General features: G+C 43.1%; 1 protein-coding gene and 1 long non-coding RNA gene across 2 annotated transcripts in view; one reads left to right on the top strand and one right to left on the bottom strand.

The window, feature by feature from the left end:
- The first annotated feature begins 384 nt into the window (after positions 1 to 384).
- sack1d (scaffolding CK1 anchoring protein D) lies at positions 385 to 19,504 on the top strand. Its single transcript, XM_089010363.1, has 4 exons — positions 385 to 1,012; positions 13,389 to 13,556; positions 13,696 to 13,820; positions 17,297 to 19,504. Exons 1-4 carry the CDS (start codon positions 518 to 520, stop codon positions 18,066 to 18,068), a joined length of 1,560 nt encoding a protein of 519 aa, XP_088866489.1. The 5' UTR covers positions 385 to 517; the 3' UTR covers positions 18,069 to 19,504.
- Positions 13,491 to 24,816, bottom strand: part of LOC148890815 (uncharacterized) — a 42,892-nt gene continuing 31,566 nt past the window's right edge. Inside the window, exon 6 of the long non-coding RNA XR_016116648.1 lies at positions 13,491 to 13,605. This is a non-coding gene — a long non-coding RNA (uncharacterized LOC148890815). The remainder of the gene's footprint in view (positions 13,606 to 24,816) is intronic.

The following is a 24,816-nucleotide window of genomic DNA, read 5'->3' as shown; positions in this document are numbered from 1 at the left end:
GTATGCTTTAAAAATGTAATGGTGTGCGGATTGGAAACTCGTCCGAACGATGACAGACAGAACGCTGGTGTAACGCAGCGGTGGGCAAGACTACTGGATAAAAAATGTCAGCGTTGACATGAATCCAATTTAACAAAGAACCGACATTTTTTGATTAATCAAACCAGTTCGACCAGAAGATATAGTTAAAATTGGAACCGGTTAGGGATTCGTTGATCCAAAAAAAACCCAACACGTCAGAGAGGGGGCGTGAGGCAACACCGACAGAGCAAAAGTCATGTTTGCGTCCAAATGAACCAATCACGTTGTGTTTACATTGAAATGACAGCTAAGGCGGACCAATCGAGAAATAGCATTCCCGTGTGTTTCTCCACCGACCAATAGCGAAGCGGGAAAAGTGGAGCTCAAGGAAGCCACAAAATACGAACGCGTGTCTTCGCGTGTACCTGCAGGTCGTAGAATCTGCCCACGGGAGACGGTTCACGATCAGGTTGGGAAGGCAAAGAAATTAGAAACAATGGCTCTGTCCCAGTGCCTGGACGACTCGCTCTTCAGGGTCAAGTCGACACTCCTCGGAGCCGCGCCATGTCATCAACGCGAGGTGTACAACGAGAGACACCGGCTCGCCTTGGAGAAGTTGCTGTCCGGGGGGGTCGACGACTTTCTGGGCTTTCTCAGGAAGGAGTCTATAGTCAACTTCCTGTCGGACGAGGAGATCCAGTGGATTCGAGTCGCCGCCGTAGCACCGCGAGGCGCGTCGGTCCTCTGCGAGCACCAGGCGACGCCGCCGGAGCAACAGTCTCTGTGCGGCTCAATTGACTGTTTGTCGGTCACGTATTTCCCGGAGGTGTCGGACGTGGAGCCGCCGCCGCTGGAGATCGGCTGGCCCGCCTTTACTGCGGGATCTTATCGAGGAGTCACCAGGGCCGAGGCTCACTTCCAGCCGAGCTACGGCGACAACATCTACGCTTGCAAGGAAGCAGCGAGGAAAATGATCAGCAGTGCCAGAGAGGTAAACCGCGGCACAGTTTGCCCGCTTCCTTTATCGCACCTGTGTCAAAGTCACGTCATTTCATTCGGCCCGCCAAATCAAACTTGTTGAAGTCCGAAGCAAAATTTCAAATTCTACCATGTTAACCACAATAACAGTCATTAGTATTGACTTCAAATTTTAAAATTCTAAATGTTATGTGTGGAGGAGATGACAAATTATCATGTTTTTCCCATGATAATGGCACCCGAGGGGAAACATTAACTATAATGTGACTCGCCGCAAAAAAAATGACTTGAACTGCAGTACAGTGATCCCTCGCTACTTCGCGTTTCACTTAGGGTCAGTGCATCACAGATTTTTTTTTCAGGGGGGAAAAAACTTTTTTTTTCTCTTTGTTTTTATTAATGGCATGCAAATGTGAAAAGAAACAACACTGCAAACAACACTGCAAACAGAGCAGAATAAAATCAAACACACTGGCTTTGAGCAGCTCATAGAGCATTCTGCTTCTAGAAATCGGGCCATGTCGGTTTATAAAAATCTTCTTGCTAAAAAAAACAGAGTGCCAACAACTTCCAATAACAATGTTCTTCTCTCTGAGAAAGACTCCTTCAGTAGAAAAAGATGCTACAGTGCAGTGGAGTCAGGACGAATAGGGGCAGCAGCAAAATATTGTTTTACAACACCGTTCTTTAAACTATTAAAAAAGAGGTTTGATTTTTTGTTTCATTCTGCAATATGTACAGTTTAGCATTGTAAAATAAATTAATAAATAAAACCTGACGACATTGTACTTCGCGGATTTCACCTATCGCGGGCTATTTTTGGAACGTATCTCCCGTGATAAACGAGGGTTCACTGTACACCACTGTCACATTATATTTTTTGAATTATAAAAAATATTTTGTGTTTGGATGATTTATTTCATTGTCAGGGATCCCAGACGTTCGCTATTGAGCAAAAGTCCGCCTTTTTCTTCCGCCAAAGTGATATTTTAATATAAAAGTTATTTTATGTCCGTATACAACGGCTAAAATATTTTTTTGGGAAGGGTGATAGGTGATCATCAGAAAGCGTAATGCTTTGGTCGGCATGCTTGCGTGTGTTTTGGTCGATGTCAATTGCTTCCGTTGACAATCGGATACAACAAGACTGTGCGCGATGAAACGAGAAAACAAATATGGCACCTCCCTTACCGCGCTTTTCGCCGGTAAACTTGCACTAAACAACGTCACATTTTCAGTACTTATATGTTTAATGGGTTAATAGTATAGACCAGGGGTGTTAAAGTCATTTTTTGCTGCAGGCCACATTGTAGCTATGGTTTCCTCTCGAGAGCCATTATGAATTTGGGGAAGCCATTAGAATGTTTAATCCCCTCCACATATAACATATAGAGCGCACAATAAATTAAAGAATAACTACTTTTTAAATCTGAAGTGAAGAATAATGACTGTTATTGTGGTTTACATCCAAAAATATGACATTTTGGTTAGGATTTTAGCAAGCATCATTTCACAAGTTTGATTTGCTTTCACGGGCCGAATTTTTTTTTTGTGGCAGGCCGGATTTGGCCCCCGGGCCTTGACTTTGACGCCTGTGGTATAGACAGTGTAGGTTAGATATAGTGATACCTTGGTTTACGAACTTAATTGTTTCCCAGACAGTGTGTAAGGCGAAATGTGTGTATCCCAAAAAATAGTTTCCCATAGAAAACCATTAAAATGAGAATAATCTGTTCCCAGGTCCCTAAAAAACATAATTTTCTACTTTCTAATTTTCTAATGATGATGATTATTATTATTTTTGACCTGTAGTCTACCATGATTTTTATTGGGATTGACAATACTTGCATAAGACTTGATGGGGGATGATCAAAGTTGGTGAAAATCCTCTATAAACATGATAAATGGTATTTTTATAATTATGTAGCAGATATTTAATATGCAATCTTGCATTCATAAATTTACGGCCCCCTTGGTCCACGGCTGATCTGTTTAATTTTCCTCTTTTAATTTCCCTTGGCTGGGATCCCTGCATTGTGCCAAGTTATCAAAATGGGTATCATCTGTCGTTGACAGCCATAATTATTTTTTGCTTGATACTTTTTTAAATACATAAATACAGCATCTGTAGTTGTTTTTACTTATACTTAAGTGCAGGAATTAAATCAGATTTCTTTTTAACACATGTAAATTTTCCTTTACTGAAATAAACGTTTGTTTGGATTAGATTAGCCTTTATTTGAGTGAACGCTGGCGCGTTTTACTGACGCTGCTCACCTGCAGAAAAACCTGTGACTGTAAAGCAGGGGTCCCCAAACCTTTTCTTGTGAGGGCCACATAACGTTTCCCTTCTGTGATGGGGGCCGGTGTCAGTTTGTAACAGAAAAAGTGTGACGATTGTAGGGAGCTTAAAAAATGTTTTCCAGAAAGCCACACATAACCAAAAACCCTTTCCAGGTTATTTTCAGAAAAAAGTCAGGAAACAAATCATAACACTATTAATGAAATAAATAATAACTAAATAACCATCTCTGAGTTCTTCACATTAAAAAGCAGGAAATAAATAACACTATTTATGAAATAAATAATAACTAAATAACTCTGTCTGGGTTCTTCATAGAAAAAACAGGATATAAATAACACTATTGATGAAATTAATAATAACTAAATAACTCACTCTGGGTTCTTCATCGAAAAAAAGCCATGGACCATTAACTTTCTGTTGTGCCATGCACAATCTTAACAGATAAAAGTTCAGCTCAGTTGTCAGAGCAGAATCTCTCTGACACATATGAGCAGTCACTTAAAGTTCTCGTGTTCCTTCCTTATAATCCTTTTGTAGGTTCCAGTAGGCTTGTAGACACCGCTGTTCGCAGCTGTCTCTCATCAACTTCCCTGTGAAAACCACAAAGGAAGCAGGTTGAGAAAGTGAACTAAGTGATACAGCACCTACACAGCACAATACATTTCACTACCAGAATGGCTGTAAAGATGGATTTTATCCCAGTAGATTTTATTATGATTATATTTGTTTATGCTCAGAATAATGTAGCCACAAGGGGGCACAAGCCAGTGTCTTATTGTGCGGGTCCCAATATACAGAGGGTTGTGTCAGGAAGGGCATCCGCCGTAAAAAAAATTGCCAAAACAAATATGCGAATCAAACCTCTGAATCCCATACCGCATCGGTCGAGGCCCGTGTTAACAACGGCTGCCATTGGTACTGTTGACCTTCGGGGTGCCAGTGGACTACTGTTGGTCGAAGAAGGAGAGGAGGGAGGTGTGCCCGGAGGAAAAGAGACAAATGGAACGCCAAGAGTATCGAACTAAGAGTAAGAACTTTGAATGTAGGAACAATGGAAAAGGTCGAGAGCTGGTTGACGTGATGCAGAGAAGGAAGGTAGAAATACTGTGTGTCCAGAAGATCAGGTGGAAAGAGAGCAAGGCTAGAAGCTTAGGGTCAGGGTTTAAGTTGTTCTATCATGGTGGAGACAGAAAGAGAAATGGAGTTGGGGTTATCTTAAAAGAGGAGTTTGTTAAAAATGTCTTAGAAGTAAAAAGAGTATCAGATAGAATGATGAGTCTGAAGCTAGAAATTGAAGGCGTGATGTTCAATGTTGTTTGTGGGTATGCCCCACAAGTAGGATGTGAGCTGGCGGAGTAGGAGAAATTTTGGTTGGACTTTGATGAAGTCATACAGAACATCCCGAGATGTGAGAGGGTTGTAATTGGTGGAGACTTCAATGGACATGTTGGCGCAGGAAACAAAGATGATGATGAGGTGATGGGCAGGTTTGGACTCCAGATGAGGAACGCTGAAGGACAGATGGTGGTTGACTTTGCTAAGAGAATGCAAATGGCTATTGTGAATACTTTCTTTCAGAAGAGACAGGAACATAGGGTGACCTATGAGAGTGTAGGCAGAATTACACAAGTAGACTACATTTTGTGTCAACGGCGCCATCTAAAGGAAATCAGTGACTGCAAAGTAGTGGTTGGTGAGAGTGTAGCCAGACAGCATAGGTTGGTGGTGTGTAGGATGACGCTGGCAGTGAGGAAGATGAAACCAAAGGCTGAAGTGAGGACAAAATGGTGGAAGTTGAAAAAGGAAGAGTGTTGCATGATATTTAGGAAGGAGGTAAGACAAGCACTGGGTGGGCAAGAGGTCCTTCCAGATGACTGGCAAACTACAGCGAACATAATCATAGACACAGGTCGGAAAATATTTGGCGTATCGAGTGGAAGAAAGGTAGATAAGGAGACTTGGTGGTGGAATGGGGAGGTGCAGGAGTGTATACAGAGAAAGAGGTTAGCAAAGAAGAAGTGGGACACTGAGAGGACAGACGAGAGTAGACAGCAGTACAAAGAGATGCAGCGCACGGTTAAAGTAAAGGTGGCAAAGGCCAAACAAGAGGCCTACGATGACTTGTATGCTCCACTGGACAGCAAGGAAGGCGAGACTGATCTTTACAGGCTGGCGAGACAGAGAGACAAAGATGGTAAGGACCTGCAGCAGGTTCGGGTGATTAAGGATAGAGATGGCAATATATTAACAGGTGCCAGTAGTGTGATGGCAAGATGGAAGGAGTACTTTGAAGAATTGATGAATGAGGAAAATGAGAAGGAACAAAGAGTAGAAGACGTGACTGTTGTGGACCAAGATGTAGCAAACATTAGCAAGGATGAAGTGAGGAGGGCGCTGAAGAGGATGAAGGGGGGAAAGCACCTGATGATTTACCAATTGAGGTATGGAAGTCTCTTGGAGAGGTGGGGGAGGTGTTCCTGACTGGGTTATTCAACAAGATCTTAGATGGTGCCCGTTTTTAAGAACAAAGGAGATGTGCAGAGTTGTACTAACTACAGAGGAATAAAGTTGATACAATGAAACTCTGGGAAAGAGTAGTTGAAGCGAGACTGAGAGCAGAAGTGAACATGTGTGAGCAGCGGTATGGCTTCCTGCCAAAAAGAGTATGACAGATGCAGTGTTTGCTTTAAGAATGCTGATAGAGAAGGTCAGAAGGAATTGCATTGTGTCTTTGTAGATCTGGAGAAAGCGTATGACAGGTTGCCTTCTCCCAGTCCATGATATGATTTTCTCTTTTGCAGTGGTCTGTGATGGCTGATTCATGGTGTTCCTGTCGTGCTTGTTCTTTTATTGCTCTTGTTTGTATTGTTGCTGTCTCCTTCTCACACTCATTCTTGTGCTCTTTTTTTCCTTGTATTGAAACTCCTTCCTGTCTCCCCGATGTATGATTTATTGCATGACTTGCATGGGATTTCATGTATTGAGTTGCATTTATTTTCCGGGTGTATTTTGTCCTTTGGCTGTACCAAGATCTGTCAGAGAGTTGTGTGTGGTTTGACCGGTGTGTTTATGTTGTGTTTCCTCAGTGCTCTTTGTATGCGTTCTGTGATCCTTCTCATGTATGGCAATGTTACCATTGCTCTGTGCTCTTGTTTGTTTGTTTGCTTTTTCTTTCTCCCCTGTCTTGCGTTGTTTTTGACCTGTCCTGCACCTTCATTTATTGCCCACTGAGGATATTGGCATTTTTTAGCCCGTGTTGTATATGTTTTTCCTCCTGTGTTTTGTCCTCCGGGTCCGTGATTATTGTGGTGCGTTCATGTAATGTTCTGACAACTGACAACTTATGAATAGTGGGGTGTTTAGATGTCCAAAGGAGATATTGGTCAGTATGTGTGGGTTTCCTGTGTACTTTTGATGTCTCCGTTGTCCGTGTGGTGTCTGTTCAAGTCCAAGAAGGCGATGGATTGGTTTATTTCCTCTTCATGGGTGAACTTGATGCTGCTGCCTGTGGTGTCGATGGAGTTGAGGTGTTCCGTAAGCTGTTGTGTGTGTCCTGTTTTGATTTTTCCCAGAATGTCGTCCACATATCGTTTCCATAGTGTTGGTTTGTATGTTTCCGGAGCTGTTGAAAGAGCTTTCTGTTCCAGGTCCTCCATGAAGAAGCCACACAAGATGGCAGAGAGTGGGTCCCCCATGGCGAACCCTTCTTTTTGTCTGTATATGGTGTTTCTGAATTGGAAATATGTGGATGTGGCAATGAACTGAAGTAGCTGGGTTATGTCATGTGCTGTTAGATTTGTGCGTTTTTTGAGTGTCCTGTCTGCTTTGAGTCTGTCCTGTACTATCTGAATGGTGGCTTTGGTGGGTGTTTTAGTGAAAAGTGAGATGACGTCATGTGATATGAACATTTCATCTTTCTGTACTTTTATTGTGGCGAGTTCTGTAGCGAGTTGCTTTGAGTTCTCGCAGTGTTGGTCCGTGTGTCCCAGTAACGGTTTTATTATTTCTGATAGTGCTTTTGAGAGGTTGTACGTGACTGATCCTATGCTGTCTACTATGAGGCGGAGAGGTGTATCTGGTTTGTGTATTTTTGGCGTGCCGTAAATCCTGGGGATGATGTTTGCTTTGGGTACCAAGTGGTTGTATGACTGTTTGTTTATTTTATTTTCGTTTAATACGGGTTTGAGTAGTATTTTAAGTTTGTTTTTCTTTTCTTGTGTTGGGTCTTTCTTTAATATTTCATAGGCGTCGTGCTGTAATAACTGCTGCATCTGTTTTTCGTATTTTTCAGTGTCCATAATAACTGTTTTTCTGCCTTTGTCGGCGGGGAGTATTGTGATGTCTTTGTTTTTTGATAGTGTTATCATGGCTCTTGCTTCCTCTTTAGTAATATTACTGGGTGGTGGTTTGGCCGTTTTTAAGATGCCTGCTATTTCCTTACGTAGTGCTGCTTTTTGTCCTGGGTTCTGTATTTTTTCACACGCTAATTCCGTTGTGAGAATGAATTCGTCGTATGGTATTCTCTTGGGGGTGATTGCGTAATTGAGACCTTTTGATAATATGCTGTGTTCTGCTTGTTTGAGGTTGTGGCGTGACATGTTATGTATCCATTTATCGTTTGTCTGAAATGTGTTCGATTCGGCCTTTTTCTTTTGCGTGATGAGTTTGTCTAATTTCCGTATGTGTTGGTTTTTGGTCGCGGTGAATTCCTGTTCGTGTATGTTGTGCAGATGTCTGTGTAACGTTGTTTTTGTGTCCTTGTCCAGGGGGAACCGGAGTTCGAATTGCTCCGTTTGCCGCTGTAGATCACTGCTAATGTTGTTGAGTTTGTTTGCTGTGCATCGTATTCGGTCTTTTATCAGAGTCATCCGCACCTTTTTGATGATCCTTTCCACGTTCCTGGTTGGATCGGGTTTTTAATCTTCAAAACCTCTTAAACCTCTTAAACTTCTTTGTCCCGGCAGCGCAGGTTAAATCTCAGGTGGTTTCGATAGCGAGCCCGTTTCCTTGACAGCTTTTCTAGGAGGCGAAACTCCTTGATGCATGTCTCTCCAAAACCTTCGCGTAATCGTTGTATGAAGTTCATCCTGTCTACTTGATATCTAATTTAAAACAGAATCTTTACTTACAGTGTATTGTAGGTATTTCAAATACCTGACATGTTTCGGCATCTACTTCCGCCTTCGTCAGAGTGTCTCGGATGTTGTTGTGACGCGCCCTTTTCAGCTGGTGTTGCTATGAGGGCGTGACCTACCTGTCAGATCTGACAGGCAAGTCACGCCCCCCGAAATATGTCAGGTATTTGAAACACCTACAATACACTGTCTGTAAGTAAAGATTCTGGTTTAAATTAGATATCAAGTAGACAGGATGAACTTCATACAACGATAAAAATAATCGTTTGTCCACTGCAGGTTAAATACCCTGCATTCTGAATCAATTTTTCTCTTACCTAACCTTTTCGCCATTATTCCGTTCTTTCTTTGACAGGAAGGTTTACAAGACAAAACGGGTCGGGGACCAAATAGAGCGCCAAACTGAGCGCACCTGAATGTACCACCGGACTCCCCTCCACTTCCTCATATACACTTTCTTGTGTCGCTTTGCATTGTGACGACTCCTTTAGCATTCTATTGTGAGCAGGCGTGTTTGTATTGTTCAATCACGATTATAAATAACATACATTGATTAAAATAGGAACAGAAAATGATCCAAAACCTTTGACTTGTAAAATATTTTTTTATTTTTCTGGAGGCCAAATAGGAAAAAAATTTGATAGCATCTCTGATATTGTTCAGGGGGCCGGGCCAAATGCGCTGACTGGCCGGATATGGCCCGCGGGCCGTAGTTTGGTTACCCCCGCTGTAAAGTGTCCTTGAGAGCTTAAAGATCTTCTTTTCCTTTGGGCTTTCCCCTTCAGGGGTCGCCACAGCGAATCAGTGTCCTCCCATCTAGCCCGGTTTTGTGCATCCTCGTCTCTCACACCAGCTACCTTCACGTCCTCTTTGACAACATCCATAAACCTCCTCTTTGGTCTTCCTCTCGGTCTCCTGCCTGGCAGTTCAAGACTCAGCATCCTTCTCCCGATATAGTCACTCTCTCTCCTCTGGACATGTCCAAACCATCTCAGTCTGGCCTCTCTGACTTTCTCTCCAAAGCCCCTAATATGAATTATAGATGAAATGTATTATTATTATTATTATTATTATTATTATTATTATTATATACTTGCAGTGGAGAAATTTCCAATTCACAGCACCAAACTAATGAAAGGGGAAAAGTAAGGAAAGAAAGAAGTAGAAAACAAAATACAGGACCTGCTGTAAGGGCAGCCACTCTCGCAGCGCCATCTTGAAGTCAAAAGTACAAAATAACAAATAACATGACAAGTCAAAGACAGTCATTCAATCTTAAGCACTTTCTACACCCTCTTTGTTGTATGAAGCAGTTCTAGATGAAAGTGAACATGATGAAAGCATCCTTTTCACAGTGGATCAAGGACGTCATGGTGAATAGTGCATGTCTGCTACAAGCTAAATGTTGAAAGCAAACACAAAGCTGGTGCATCCATTGATGGAAAGAGATTGCCTCACATCTCCTGTCCCACGGTAATCCGCTTTAATTCCAAACCGCGACAGTTCCACATACGCATCGGCGCTCTGCACTAACGCTCCTTTATTCTCATCACGGGCTTCTCAAGCCATGCATCCATCCAGCCGCAGACTGTCCAACAGCACCGACCTTTCCGCTGAACAAAGCGGGGCTGTGAAGATGCTGCCCATTACAGGCGCAGAAAACACAATGGCCCCAGATCTGTCCAGTGATGACAGTCAAATGGCACCGACATTCTTCCCATTCAAAAACAGTACAGTGATACCTTGGCTTACGAACTTAATTGGTTCCATGACAGTGTGTAAGGCGAACTGTGGATCCCAAAAATTAATTTCCCATAGGAAACCATTAAAATGAGAATAATCCGTTCCCAGGTGCCCATAAAACATAATTTTCTAATTTTCTAAGCCTGAAAACTACACAAAGTATACCTTATTTTATGTATAATAAATGTGCTATGGTATTATAATTAAAGAAATAAACTACTGTATAATAAAATCGTTGTATTTACCTTTGTGATGGTTGTTGATGGCTTGATGGAATGATGATGGAGTGGCCGGTTTCCTCAGCATTAAACACTTGATGAGGAACATAGCCTTCTTCTTTCACCACCTTGATGAATGATCCCTTGTAGGTGCTTTCACTGCGATAATTTTACCTAGTACCTCATCAATTGTGTTTAGCTGGGTTGGTAGCTTTTTGCATCAAGTGTACAGATGGCTTGTGCGGGTTGTTTTATCACTGCTCCGTTCTTGACCAATCACGTGGCTTTAACAGTCGGCTGCCATTTTCTTGTTAGGAGAACGGGCTCGTTCGCGAACAACATATCACTCATTGTGGCGCTCCGTGTGTATCCCCAAAAATAGTTTGTATGCCAAGGTAAAATTTTCATAAATGTAACCGAAAAGTTCGTAAGCCAAGGGGTTCGTAAACCGAGGTATCACTGTACTGGCATATTCATGCTGCCGAAAAGGCGCAACCTCTCAGCGCAGCCTCCTCTTTGATGAATGTCGTGGTCAAAAATGAAGAACAATCCATACCCATTGCACACGACACACAGCAACATAAAGTGACAAAAAAAGCAAGGCTAGTGAGAGCACTTGCTGACAGCTGCCTACTCGGGCGCCATCTTGGACTTCTTTTTAATTTTTGATCCTGAGAGGGGGTGATTTATTTTGTCCTACCTAGACGGACGGTCACCACGTTTCCTGTCCAAAGGATAAAAGCAGGAAAACAAAATGTCATCCCGAAATCACGCAGGATTGTCCCCAGTGGAATTGAGTGTCTTTGATTGTTTTCTTTTTGTCTGGCTTTTTAATGAGATGACACGAACAAAAGAAAGAACAAGGCAAAAGTAAAAGCAGAATGAATATTCATTGTGGTGTCATGCGCCTCGCTCGAGCTGTCAGCTCCGTCTGCCGTTCAAACGAGTCGTTGTCGTCGTCGTCGTGTGGCTTCAGTGGGACCTCGGTTGGGCCTTTTGCAAACATGGCAGCGGATGTGTCTCAACTCAATATTTGCTAATTTTGCTTGCTCGTCTGATCAAAGAGAAGTGCTTCCCTCTGTGGAGCCAAATGATGGCTTGCTTTCGTTTTTTTAATAATAATAATAATAATACATTTGATTTCTCAGCGCCTTTCAAAACTCTCAAAGATACTTTAAAGTCACAGGATTTTGTTTTGTGTGCGGGTGAGCAGCGGCAGCCACACGCGCCAGCGTTCACTCAACCCAGAAGTAACTCAAATAGATAGAAAGCTCGCTAGCTAGATCGCCAATATATAGCTAATAGATAGACAGCTAGCTAGGTAGACATATAATTAATATATAGCGAGCTAGATAGCTAGCGAGCCAGCCAGATAGCTAATAGATAGCAAATAGATAGCCAGCTATGTAGTTCACTACATAGCCAGCCGGGTAGTAATCATAATCTTAATAACCATAACAATAATAATAATAATAATACATTTGATTTCTAAGCGCCTTGCAAAACTGTCAAGGACACTTTAAAGTCACAGGATTTTTTTTTTGTGTGCAGGTGAGCAGCGGCAGCGACACGCACCAGGGTTCACTCAACCCAGAAGTAACTCAAATAGATATAAAGCTAGCTAGCTAAGATAGCTAATAGATAGCCAGCTAGCTAGGTAGCCATCTAACTAATACATAGCCAGCTAGATAGCTAGCGAGCCAGCCAGATAGCCAGCTAGGTAGCTCGCTAGATAGCCAGTAGCGTAGTAATCATAATCATCATAATAACTATAATAATAATAATAATACATTTGATTTCTAAGCGCCTTTCAAAACTCTCAAGGACACTTTACAGTCACAGGATTTTTTTTGTGTGCGGGTGAGCAGCGGCAGCCATTCGCGCCAGTGTTCACTCTACCCGGAAGTAACACAGCAGCAAAGTTATGAAAGGACAACAGTGATACAGTGATACCTCAGTTTTTGACCCTAATCTGTTCCAGAAACCTGTTCGAAAACCGATTCGTTCAAAAACCGAGTGAACGAACGCTGCCGCTGCTCACCCACAGAAATACTTATCCTGTGACTGTAACATGTCCTTGAGAGTTTCGAAAGGCGCGTAGAAATAAAATGTCTAATAATTATCATGATGACGGTGGCCTTAGCGATAGCCAAGACGCTCCGGGCCCGCATTTCTTTGCAGTACAAAAGACCGCAACTGTGCATAATTGTCATTGGGCGGACATTTTGGCACATCCTCCTTCAAATAATCCAGCCATTTTCATTCAAATAAGGCAGATTCAGATGGTTTGTGTCTTATGGGCAGATTGAAGTCTTAAATTAACATCCGCGTCTAATCCTCCACACACTAACGACGGCTTGCGAAATTCCAGCGCTGAGTGAATGTGGAAGATCCGCTGCGCAAAAGCAATTTCTTGCAAAAGGTACTTTGGGATGAGGGGGGGGGGTATTTTGTTTGCTGACCAAGTGTTAGTGCTGGTTGCCATGGCAACAGACGGCTGTAGATGAGGGTGGGGGGTTCACACGGGTACACCAAATTGCAGAGATTCTGCGTCATGTTTCAATAAGGCCTTGCGTTTGAGACAAAATGGAAACCCAATCACGTGGCGCCTCCTGGAAAGAACATGGTGTTTTATAATAATAATAATACATTTAATTTCTAAGTGCCTTTCAAAACTCTCAAGGTTACTTTACAGTCACAGGATACGTTTTTCTGCGGGTGAGCTGCGGCAGCCACACGCGCCAGCTTCACTCAACCCGGAAGTAACTCAAATAGATAGAAATTGATAGCCAACAGATACCTAGCTAGATAGTCATCCAGCCAACCAGCTAATAGATAGCTAGCTAGCCAGCCAGATAGCTAATAGAAAGCAAATAGCTAGCAAATAATAATAATAATAATACATAGACATCTATTAGCTACCGAATAGTTAGTTGCTAGCCAGCAAATAGATAGCTAAAAGCTTTCTTGTCATTTTTCCACTTGCAGGTGATCGCCATAGTGACAGATTCCCTGACAGACCTGGATGTCTTTAAAGATCTTCAAGAGGCCTGTTCCGTCCGTAAAGTTCCCGTTTACATTCTGCTGGACCAGGCAGGCTGTCCCGCTTTCCTCAGGATGTGCGCAAACCTTGGCGTCAGCTTGGATGACCTGAAGGTATGCCCAAGCCACTTCTGCTTTGGAGGTTCTGCATAGGCACCGAGACCTTCGGGCACAAAATACAACATGTTTTCTGAAGATTTGAACATGACAGCTCTGCTCACTGCCCCCCCCCTTCTTCTCTCCCATCTTGAAGCAAATGAGAGTTCGAACCATTACTGGGATGACTTATTTCACAAGATCTGGAGCGAGGATCACCGGAAAAGTTCATGAGCGCTTTATGTTGATTGATGGGAACCGTGCAGCGACGGGTTCATACAGGTATCTGTCTGTCCAAGTTCACTCCATGCTCCACCCTCTTACAAATGCAAATACAGTGATACCTTGGCTTACGAACTGAATTGGTTCCCAGACAGTGTGAAAAGTGTGTATCCCAAAAATTAATTTCCCATAGGAAATTGAGATGATCCCATAGGAAATGAGAATAATCCGTTCCAAGGTCCCCATAAAACATAATTTTCTACTTTCTACTTTTCTAAGCCTTAAAAATACACAAAATATAACTTATTTTATGTATAATAAATGTTCTGTGGTATTATAATTAAAGAAATAAACTGTACTGTATAATAAAGTCGTTTTATTTAACTTTGTGATGGTCGTTGATGGCTTGATGGAATGGAGGAACGTAGCCTTCTTCTTTCACCATCTTGAGGAATGATCCCTTGTAGGTGCTTTCTCTGTGATCATTTTACCCTGTTCCTCATCAATTGCTCTGTTTAGCTGGGTTGATAGCTTTTTGCATCAAGTGTACAGGTGGCTTGTGCGGGTTATTTGTGGAGCCTGATTGATGGGAATTTTAAGCTTGCAGTCTACACTCTGCCTTTGAACTATCAAAGTTGAAGCGAGTCCAAATTTGACAGTTTTCCAACCATTTTCTCATTCTCTGGCGTCTGCCTATCTCTTTAATGTTTACCCCCCCCCCCCCTCACTGTTGCGTTCTTGACCAATCACGTGGCTTTAACCGAAGACTGGGGGCGGGGAATAGATACCTTTGTTGTATCAAGCAGTTCGAGATGAAAGAGGAGAGGATCAATGCCTCCTTTTCACCAGTGGATCAGGGTATGTCATGGTGGAATGTGCACGTATGCTACAAGCTAAATGTTGAAAGAAAACACAAAGCTGTAGCATCCATTGAGGATGAAAACATTGTCTCACCAAAGCTAGCTAGCTAATAGATAGCAAATAGATAGCTAGCTAACTTCCTAGCGAGATAGCTATATAGTCAGTAGATAGTTGCTGTGCCAATGACCATTTTGTGTTTGGGAGCATTTTACTGAGCATTTTCAGTTGCTTGGTCTGTAGCCACAAGGGGACATAAGCCAGTGTCTTTTTTTTGTGCCAGTCCCAAGCCCGGATAAATACAGAGGGTTGTGTCAGGAAGGGCATCCGACGTAAAAGCTTGGCCAAAACAAACATGCCAATCAAACTTCTGAAGATGGAGCACACTGATTCGCTGTGGCGACGACCCCTTGAAGGGAAAAGCCGGAAGGAAAAGAAGAAGTAGACAACGTGAACACATGCCAAAATAAGTGTTTCACATTTTAAAGGACAACCGACACCTCCGGACAAGTTGTGTCCATAATTTGTAAAATCACTTCTACTGAGCGTGTTTTACAAAGATTCCACGGCATATAGCTACATTTTATGTTTTAAGACTCGCGCTGAATATTCAGGAAGTCTTGTTTTCGAGTTGATGACGATGTCTGACGTGACATCACGTCTGGAACGCCCCTGACCAAGAAAGTGACACACAATGCATTTTGGGTACTTTATTTGGTCTGAAAACTTCGTGTTGATCAGTGTTGATGGCGAAATTAGAAGGAAAACAGAAATAACGCGATGGTGAATCCTTGTGTGTTGCACCAAGACTACTATTTGATACTAGTTGACACAAATTCCCAGCAGACAAATCAGCCCATTTCCAAAGGAGCTTGGGCGCCATCTTGTGCATTTTCTGGGCGCTACATTGCTGTCCAGACACCTCAAAATGACACGGAAGGACTTCTTTAATCGATTGCCAAAATTTATGCTTTGCTCTTCAGAACTATTTGAATCATATTCATAACTGGATCAGTAACAAGAAAGCATCTTCTCTGAATCTGAAGCCATTGTTTTGATTCTAGAGCAAGGCAAGACGTCTTGGCGTGACGTCACGAACAAGGGGGTGGGACCTTCTGAAAGTGGCCATTTCCGGTTTCATTTTGGACACTTTAAGTCATTTATATAGGTGTTTTGCATTTGACTAAAAATATCAGCCTGTGTGTTTTGGGTATTTTAGATGCTATAAAACGTTTTTCTGATGTCAGGAAACAAAAAAAAATGGTGTCGGTTGTCCTTTAAAATAGGGAGGACAACACTGACGCATTTGGAAGTTGCTTCGCTTCAACGTGGCTAATTCCCGGCGTGAAATTCCATCTGTCAGATCTCATCAGGACAAAACGTCATTTGTTGTGTTCACATTTGGGGACTTGTTACATATTGTTCTTTTGGATGCGTCGTGGTCCCTGATTTTTACTGGAGACAATGTTACACTTTTTTTTGGAATAATCCCTGAGGGGCAACTAAAAGTCTTTTAGTTCAAGGGCCACTCAGAGCAGACCACTAAAATCATGGCAACATAAGTTGTGTGTTTTGCTCTTTGTTCGAATGCAAATAATGGGTTCCAAGCCTGTCCGGAAAACCTCAATGTACTCAAGTCCCCTTTTGCAAAATGTTGCAAAATGGGCAATTTGAGTCCCTTTATGATGTGCATGTGTGCCTTTTAACTTTCGGCACATGTTTTTGCAATAGAAAAGATGAAATCGAAGCGAGGGAAGTTATTTTCAGCCCGTATTCAAAAACGATCAGTTGTTCTTCACAATCTCCTTCTTGCCATGGCTCAATAATTATGACATTGTAACAAAAAGCGGAGAACCGAGCAAACAGTCAAGTTCGCCCCTAACGGCAGTGTCTGAAACTCATGACAAAAAGTTAGCGGACACCCGGGCAGACAACGCTGAAAAGTTGCCTGCCCGGCCATAAAGTTGCCTGCCCCATTTTTCACAACTTGAAACACAATAAAACGACTAATCAGAAAAAAAAAACATTGTTGCGAAGTGCACAGGATTTTTTTTAACTTAAGGAAGTACCTACCACAAATGCTCCCTTGCTTAATTAATGGTAAATATATCCCTTGCTGATGATTTTGCTATGATTGTGCACAATTCAATGTTCGCGTTGCGTTGTCTGCTCAAAGCCACGTGGACTCCTCTTTCTAAGCGCCTTTCAAAACTCAAGTACACTTTACAGTCACGGTATAGTGCGAAGCACGAAACGGCTGCAAAACAAACGTTCGCTTGGCAATTTCGTTTGTTTGGCACGAAGTTACTCGATGCAGGCTTCTGATTGGCTGCTGAGTATGCAAATTGCCAAAGGAACCGAAATTTCCAAACCGATCGAAGAATTTGGAATCGGAATAAAGCAAATGTTTGATTTGAAAAAAAAGAAAGATTTAATTTGTTTTTTTTTTCTTGACAAAGTTGTCGGAGCCGTTCGGTAAGTTGTATGCCCGACAAAAAAAGTGTCACGCCCCGGGTGTCTGGGCAGACGTTATTTCAGACACTGCTAACGGACCAATTTAAAAATAAAAAAAAGAAGAGACGAGAGGACAGTAATTTCATCAATGCTGTATTTCATACATATTAGCATATTTGACAATAAAGCTGACTTTGAAATCTTGTCATCTTTTTGGTGTGCAGGTTCAACTGGACCGATGGCAAATTAAACACCAGCAACTTGATCGAGCTTTCGGGTCAGATCACAGAAAAGTTTGATGAAGAGTTCCGGATTCTTTATGCACAATCTCTTCCCATTAACACCCGAGGACCCGCAAGTACGCAAAGCGCTGAGAGCTTTGAGCGCCTTCCCGGCAAGCATCTGCTCACCTGCTCCCCATACCTGAGCCAGGGGAGGCCCCCGGGGGAGATGCTGGTGACCAGCACACCGGGGCGAAAAATCCGCCCCTTATCTCTGCGTGGAGATGAAAGCCACCCAGGAGGAGTGGCTCACAACGGTAGCGCCGCATCCAACTCATCCACGGTCGACGACGACTGGTTGGATCCGGGCCACATGGACCAAGAAATCCTGGCCGCCGGTCCCACCCCTCCGGCGGAGAAGCCCGAAGCGAGCGAGCCAGCCTGCCACGCAGCCACGCAGACCAGTTTTTCAGACGCCCAGGTGGGCCTCCAGCTCACCCGGGATGCCGATCTCAGCCAGTGCGACCAGAAAGAGGCCCCGATGTGTGCCCCCGCCCAGGCAGTTCCTCCCGCCATCCCAAAAGAGAGCCTGAGCGATCTGACCAAAGAACGCCGGGACCACTACGCGGCCATCCGGTCCAAGCTGGAACACGTGATGGCCTCTCTGTCTCAGAGGCGGAACTTGGCCCACATTGGGGTCAGACTTGGGCCACACGAAGCCGTGGTGAGGGCGGAGCTTCCACTACATGTTGGAAATGCCGCCATTGTCACATGAGGACACATGGCGACACCAGCTCTCGTCGCCCCCCCCCCCCCCCCCCCCCCCCCCTTTTTTTTTGGATGTGCTGGCCCAAAGGTGGCAGCAAAATACGGTGATACCTCGGTTTACGAACCACTTGGCTTACAAACTCTTCAGTTTACGAGCGTTAACTTAATGAACATTTTACCTTGGCATACGAACGATGAAAAGGTTTCTTCAACCGTCATCTGTACTTCTTTGAAGGTGCCGGACGTAAATCCTTCATTAAACCGGCTGAAGAAACCTTCTCATCGATGGACCACTCCTGTACGACTGAGAGCTTACACAGACGTATTGGCATACGAACCTTTTTCGGGATACACACGGAGCTGCCACAATGAGTCATTTGTCGTTAAGAAAATGGCAGCCGGCTTGTTTTGGACCTCTGTTCCCCGCCCCATACATTAAAGAGACATGCAGACGACAGTGAGTTTCAACTTTGATAATTCAAAGGCAGAGTGTAGACTGCAAGGTTAAGATATCCCATCAATCAGGCTCCATAAGCAACCCGCACAAGCCATCTGTACAGTTAATGCAAAAAGCTATCAACCCAGCTAAATAGAACACAATTGATGAGGAACAAGGTAAAATTATGGCAGAGAAAGCACCTACAAGGGATCATTCCTCAAGATGGTGAAAGAAGAAGGCTACGTTCCTTATCAAGTGTTTAATGCTGAGGAAACCGGCCACTTCACTCCATCAAGCCATCAACCACCATCACAAAGGTCAATAAAACCACTTCATTATGTAGTACAGTTTATTTATTTAATTATAATACCATAGCACATTTATTATACATAAAACAAGGTATATTTTCTGTAATTTTAAGGCTTAGAAAATTAGAAAGTAGAAAATTATGTTTTATGGGGGCCTGGGAACGGATTTTTCTCATTTTAATGGTTTCCTATGGGAAATTAATTTTTGGGATACACACTTTTCGCCTTACACACTGTCTGGGAACCAATTAAGTTCGTAAGCCAAGGTTTCACTTTACTTGATCACACAGTGTAGCAATTGTGCATTTCTACTGCTTGCTTCCAAATGGCGATAGACCGGGATGCATATTCCGTCTTTGAGTATCTTTGAGTACCTCGACCACATCTGAGATCTAAAATCCACACAACACACTGAGAAGAAATTTTGACCAACTTTCTTTATCGAATTATCACTGCGGGAAAAAATTGGAGTAAATTTGTCATTTGAGAAGCTTGCATCAAATGGCGCTTAGCATGAATCAGTAGCCTAGCCAAGTCGAAGCTCTCCGTTTGGTGACCCCTGCGACAACAATTTGGACGAATGATTCAAAGCACCTTGCCGCAAATGTTGGGATTTCAATGAAACATGGATCTCCATTTGCTTGTAAATACTCGCTCACTGTGCCTTGACAAAAATAAAGTCTCAATATTACTGCTTGATTGTGTCCGTTTGTAAATTGAACTGCTGACAAGCTAACAAGTAACAGGGGTGTTAAAGTCTTTTTTTTTTTGCCGCGGGCCACATTATAGTTACGGTTTCCTCTTGGAAGGGCCGTGATGAATTTGGGGAAGCCATGAGAATGTTTAATCCCTACCACATATAACATAGAGCGCACAACAAATTAATGAATAACTAGTTTTCAAATCTGAAGTCAAGAATAATGACTGCTATTGTGTTTTAAATCCAAAAATATGATGAGAAGGTTTCTTCAGCCGTCATCTGTACTTTGTCACCGGACGTTTCGCTTCTTATCCAAGAGGCTTCGTCAGCGAACTAAACATTTTTGCTGGTAGTTTTGGCCCTATATATTCATCCCTACTGTCTAGATGTTGCGGTGCCAGACTCTGCTATGGTTGGTCCCCGCTCTCAGGTTGGGGGGGCGCAGAGGACTACTACCTGCGGCTACACTGATTACTTCTATTGTCCTGCCCGAGTATGTACGACTGGCCTGATTGCCCCATTTGCTCTGGTATCATCTCATCAGAATAACTAAGCCTATGTTGCGTAAGAAGTCTGTTGTACGAACGATCCATATTAAACCTCACCCCACCATGGCGATTCAGTGAAGGGTTTTGCTGTTTGATGAAAATAGCTTCTTTTACTCCCCATTCAACAGATGTATCCAAAAATATGAAATTTTGGTTAGGATTTTAGCAAATATGGAATTTCACAAGTTTAATTTGCTTTTACAGGCCGAAAAAAATGATGTGGCGGGCCGGATTTGGCTTTGACACCTGTGCTTTAGATTAGAACATGCAAGGAAGACAAGCGTCACAGAGACAAAAGAGAACAAAAGCCAGTGAAGCTCCTATTTATTTATTTATTCATTAATTCATCTACTTATCTGTTTGTTTATTCGTATACTTTTATTAATGTATTTTTTGTGTGTGGTGTCTCCACCAAATTAGTCAAGGTGGCTTCTTTGGAGAAGTTCTGTCACCGATCAAGGAATACCCATTTACTCATGAATTTGACTGAAATTAGTGATTTCTTTCTCCTCAAAAATCTGTTCATTCCTAACAGTCAGACAACCACATATTTCGAGACAGAAGAGAAGCAGGGGGGAGGAATTTAGTTCCAAGCTCGATATTAGCGATGCTCTATTCGTCCTTGTAAATTGCCCCCCCCCTGCCCCCCAAAAAAAGTGGCTTTGCATGGTCGCAAATGCTGCTGAGCTTGGCATGAACAGTGTTTTTCGACTTCCCATCGTGAACCCAAAAGCCCCGCTGCGAAGGATCAAAACACATCCGAGCCTTGGCTGAGGTATTGAGAAGTGTGTTCAGTTTTCATCCTGCTGTGCTTGATGGGTGGAATGTTTCACCGCCCAAGGTGCGACAATTCCGTATCAATGTATGCCCATTTTAGCAATCCGTAAACGATGAAGTCTGTTGGGATTTTGGCAACGCGAGAGTCATCGGAGCCTACAGATCCCAAACAAAGTGTTCATTCATTGAAAAACATTTGGGTTTCTGCACTTCTTTTGTTCCTTTTCTTTTTGGCAGAAGTCCATGTACAAATTTGTAGTATAAGTACCTGAACAAATACCAACAGTTTTTTTTGTGTAATATATATACAGGTACCATCCGACTTACGACCGGCTCAACTTATGACCACGACCTCCAGACCCTATTTAAAAAAAAAAAAAAATCTACGTCTGGCACCGCAACGCGCTAGCAGGCCGGCAACGCGTACAACAATTTTGGCCAGCCAGCCAGCATCTCACTCTCGCACAGCAATCCACCATGTGATCGCGCCAAAGGGGGGAGTTTGCCATTCATTTCATTCATTCATGGATGCTACAGCTGCGTGTTTGCTTTCAACATTTAGCTTGTAGTAGACACGCACATTTCACCATGACGTCCCTGATCCACTGCTGAAAAAGATGCTTTGATCCTCTCCTCATTCATCTAGAACTGCTTCATGTCATCACAAAGAGGGTACAGCACGTCTTGAAGAAGGAATCTGTCTTTGTGTTGTCATATTATTTGGTATTTTGGTTCTTTTTCCCAAGATGGCGGCGCGTGAACACGCAGCGGCTTTTCTTTCTCCCAGCAAATTTGCGTTTTCGTGTTTATGTTTGTTAAAGTCATTATAAGTGCCCTCTGAGAGGACAGTAATTTCAACTGTGCTGTATGTCATGCATATTAGCATATTTGACAATAAAGCTGACTTTGATATCTATATATACACATACATATATAACATAACGCCTGTTGCGACTGAATTCGACTGACACGTTGAACCATTTTTGAAGGAAGTTGGAAGGTACAATCTCCTTCCAGTAGCAGGCCAACACATCAAAAGCCTGTGCATTCATTATGTAAAATGGCACAGCCGAGCTGGGTCTGATCTCTGACTAAATGCAATGGGACTAATATGGAAGAGTGCTGTAGTTGATTTTATTATAGGCTGCTGCAAAGCAACCACTGACTGTAATTAGGAGAACGGCAGGGGGTCCACAAAACAACAGTGTGCACCTATTAGTTGATGCTCACAGGTAAACAGAGGTCCTTTGCATATTTCACTTCACGTGTCAATTAAAACACAATATCTCTGGGTTGTTTTATCACCCTCCCTAGATGGAGGGCTTATTTAGTATTAATAAATAAATAAACCCATTTGTACAAAGCCTCACTTGCACCTTTCAGCCACCAGAGGTTATCCTGCACTAACATATCAACAACAGTCCTCAGTGTTGATGGCAAAGTTGATTTTTTTTGAAAGGGGAACCAAGTCAAACAAGTACACGTAGTTCCGTGTGCTGCAATTTTCTATAAACAAGACGGTTGAGAAATGCGACTTCATGGATAGTTCCTGACATATTTTTTGTTTGGAACGAAAGTGTGACGTAAACATATCTGTCGCTGTCAGCATTTGAACAAAAAACTGTTGTAACTGTTGACCCCCGTCAAGGATGACGCTTCGTACTGACGTTTATTGTGGGACACTTGGAACACTGTGAAAAGTAAAGAGCATTTAAAAACAACAATTAACATTACAATAAGTACAATAAGCCAATTAATAACGTACCGTGTGCATCTTATAAACCGAAAATACATCAACTGTGATGATGTAGACTTGCGACTGTCGTTCTCTCTCTAGCAATTACTCTGGTACATCGAAACACATGACGCGGAAGTGATAATGACAAAACATTAATAAAGTAGTGAAGACGATTTTAAGAAAAACACATATAAAGGTTCGCATAGAAGCGTTCAACACTTTTACAGAACAACAAGACCAAATAAATTATATGTATTATTATATATTTTTGTTGTCTTGGCAACCAATGACAATATACCCGCCAGTTACAACTGTCATGTTGTACTGGCCTCTCGTGCAGTTATCGACATTGTCCAAGAATTCCAAATCACTGAAATGCAAATTCCAAATTATCCCCCACCCGTGTCCCCTTCTCCCGTTCCCATCGTGCTCCTTTTAACATGCATAAACACGCACATACACGCACGCACGCGCACAAACACACGCACGCACGCACACACACACACACACACACACACACACACACACACACACACACACACACACACACACACACACACACACACACACACACACACACACACACACACACACACACACACAGACACATTGGTCAGTTTGTGAGCCGCAGTGACGCCCAGCGGCACAATTTGGCACTTCAAACAGCCAATCACGTGATTCCTTTTAATTTTTATCCTCAGCCCGTACAAAATGTATCGTCCAAATCTCTGTCAGTACTTGCTTAGAGCACATGACTAAAAGGAAACCCTGATACTGTAAATTAAAAAAAAAGCTTAGTGTGCAAGGTTTTTGATTGTGGTCCACACTCTGTGATGCTGAGTGAGATTTTTTGGGAGAGGGCAGGGGGGGAGGGAAACCAAAGCCAATATGTCGGATTTTTGCGGTCAAGATCCAGTCGTTGTTTGCCCGTGTGGGACCAGTAACATACGCTGACGTTGCCCCGGCCCCCACGAGGCCCCCCGCTTCCCGATGCAGGTGGGAGTTCTTGTCGATAAGCTTTCTGCACCGAACTGCGTGTTGACTTGAGCGCGTGCCGGGAGCAGCCTTCACGCTCGCTATTTTTAGACAGCTACAGCTGCTCCGGAGCGCCCACCTCTCAAAGCGACCCTTCTACAGAGGTTTACGGCCAGGGCCCATTAGAAGCAGCTGCGGCGTCTGAACACTTGGTGCGTCTGAGTCGCGCGAGCTAAGATGGTGGGAGCGAAAGATGCCTTTACGATGCTGCCGATCTACAAGCCCGTTACCTGTGATCGGGATGCTGCCGGATGATGAAGGAACGAATCGCCATGACTAAGCGTCCAGTCACAGAAGCACCTGAGCCCGACACAATCAGCATATGCAGTGAGACGCTTTTGCACACGGGTACAAAGTGTCCTAGGACAGGACAACACATTGAGCAAAGACGAGTTGTTTGAGGGAAAAGACACTCTGTTGCATTCATCGCCTAAGCCACAGGTGTCAAAGTCAAGGCCCGGGTGCCAAATGTGGCCCACCATATCGTTTTATTCAACCCGCGAAAGCAAATCAAAATTCCATATTACTTGGTAAAGTCCCAATCAAAATGTAATTTTTTTGGATGAAAACCACAATAACAGTCATTATTCTTGACTTCTGATTTGAAAACTAGTTACAGTCATACCTTGGCTTGCAAACGCTTTAGCTAGCGAACGTTTCGCCTTATGAACGTTAAATTTGCGAGAATATAATCTTGGCATATGAACTATTTTTCGGGAAACACACCGAGCGCCCCAATGAGTGATATGTCGTTCGTGAACGAGCCGGTTCTAGGAGCCCCTGAAATGGCCGCCGGCTTTTTTTCCTATATTCCCCACCCCCAGTCTTCGGTTAAAGCCGCATGTGATTGGTCAAGATCCGTGGTAGAGGGGGTTGCGAGACACGCAGCAGGATACACGCAGCAGGAGCGGAGGGAGAGATTACAGAAACAGAAATACACGCACACAAAAGGGAGCTTGAAACAAAAAAAAAAAAAAACAGGTGAAAAAAAACACACACAAAAGTGAAATGGTGAGAAAATGGATAGAAAACACAGTGAAATTTTGACTCGTTTCAACTTTATTGATGTTGTTGTTCAAAGGCAGAGTGTAGACTGCAAGGTTAAAATGTCCCATCCATCAGGCGCCACAAATAACCCGCACAAGCCATCTGTACAATTTGAAGAGAACATACAAGCAAGGGAACCAGCTATTAATGAAGTTTCTAGTGT

The sequence above is a fragment of the Hippocampus bargibanti genome, linkage group LG12 (assembly GCF_051943395.1).
Source record: "Hippocampus bargibanti isolate YZ-2025 linkage group LG12, ASM5194339v1, whole genome shotgun sequence".
Taxonomy (NCBI): Eukaryota; Metazoa; Chordata; class Actinopteri; order Syngnathiformes; family Syngnathidae; genus Hippocampus; species Hippocampus bargibanti.
The sequence above is the reverse complement of the archived record's forward strand: the minus strand, read 5'-3'. Positions and strand labels throughout refer to the sequence as shown.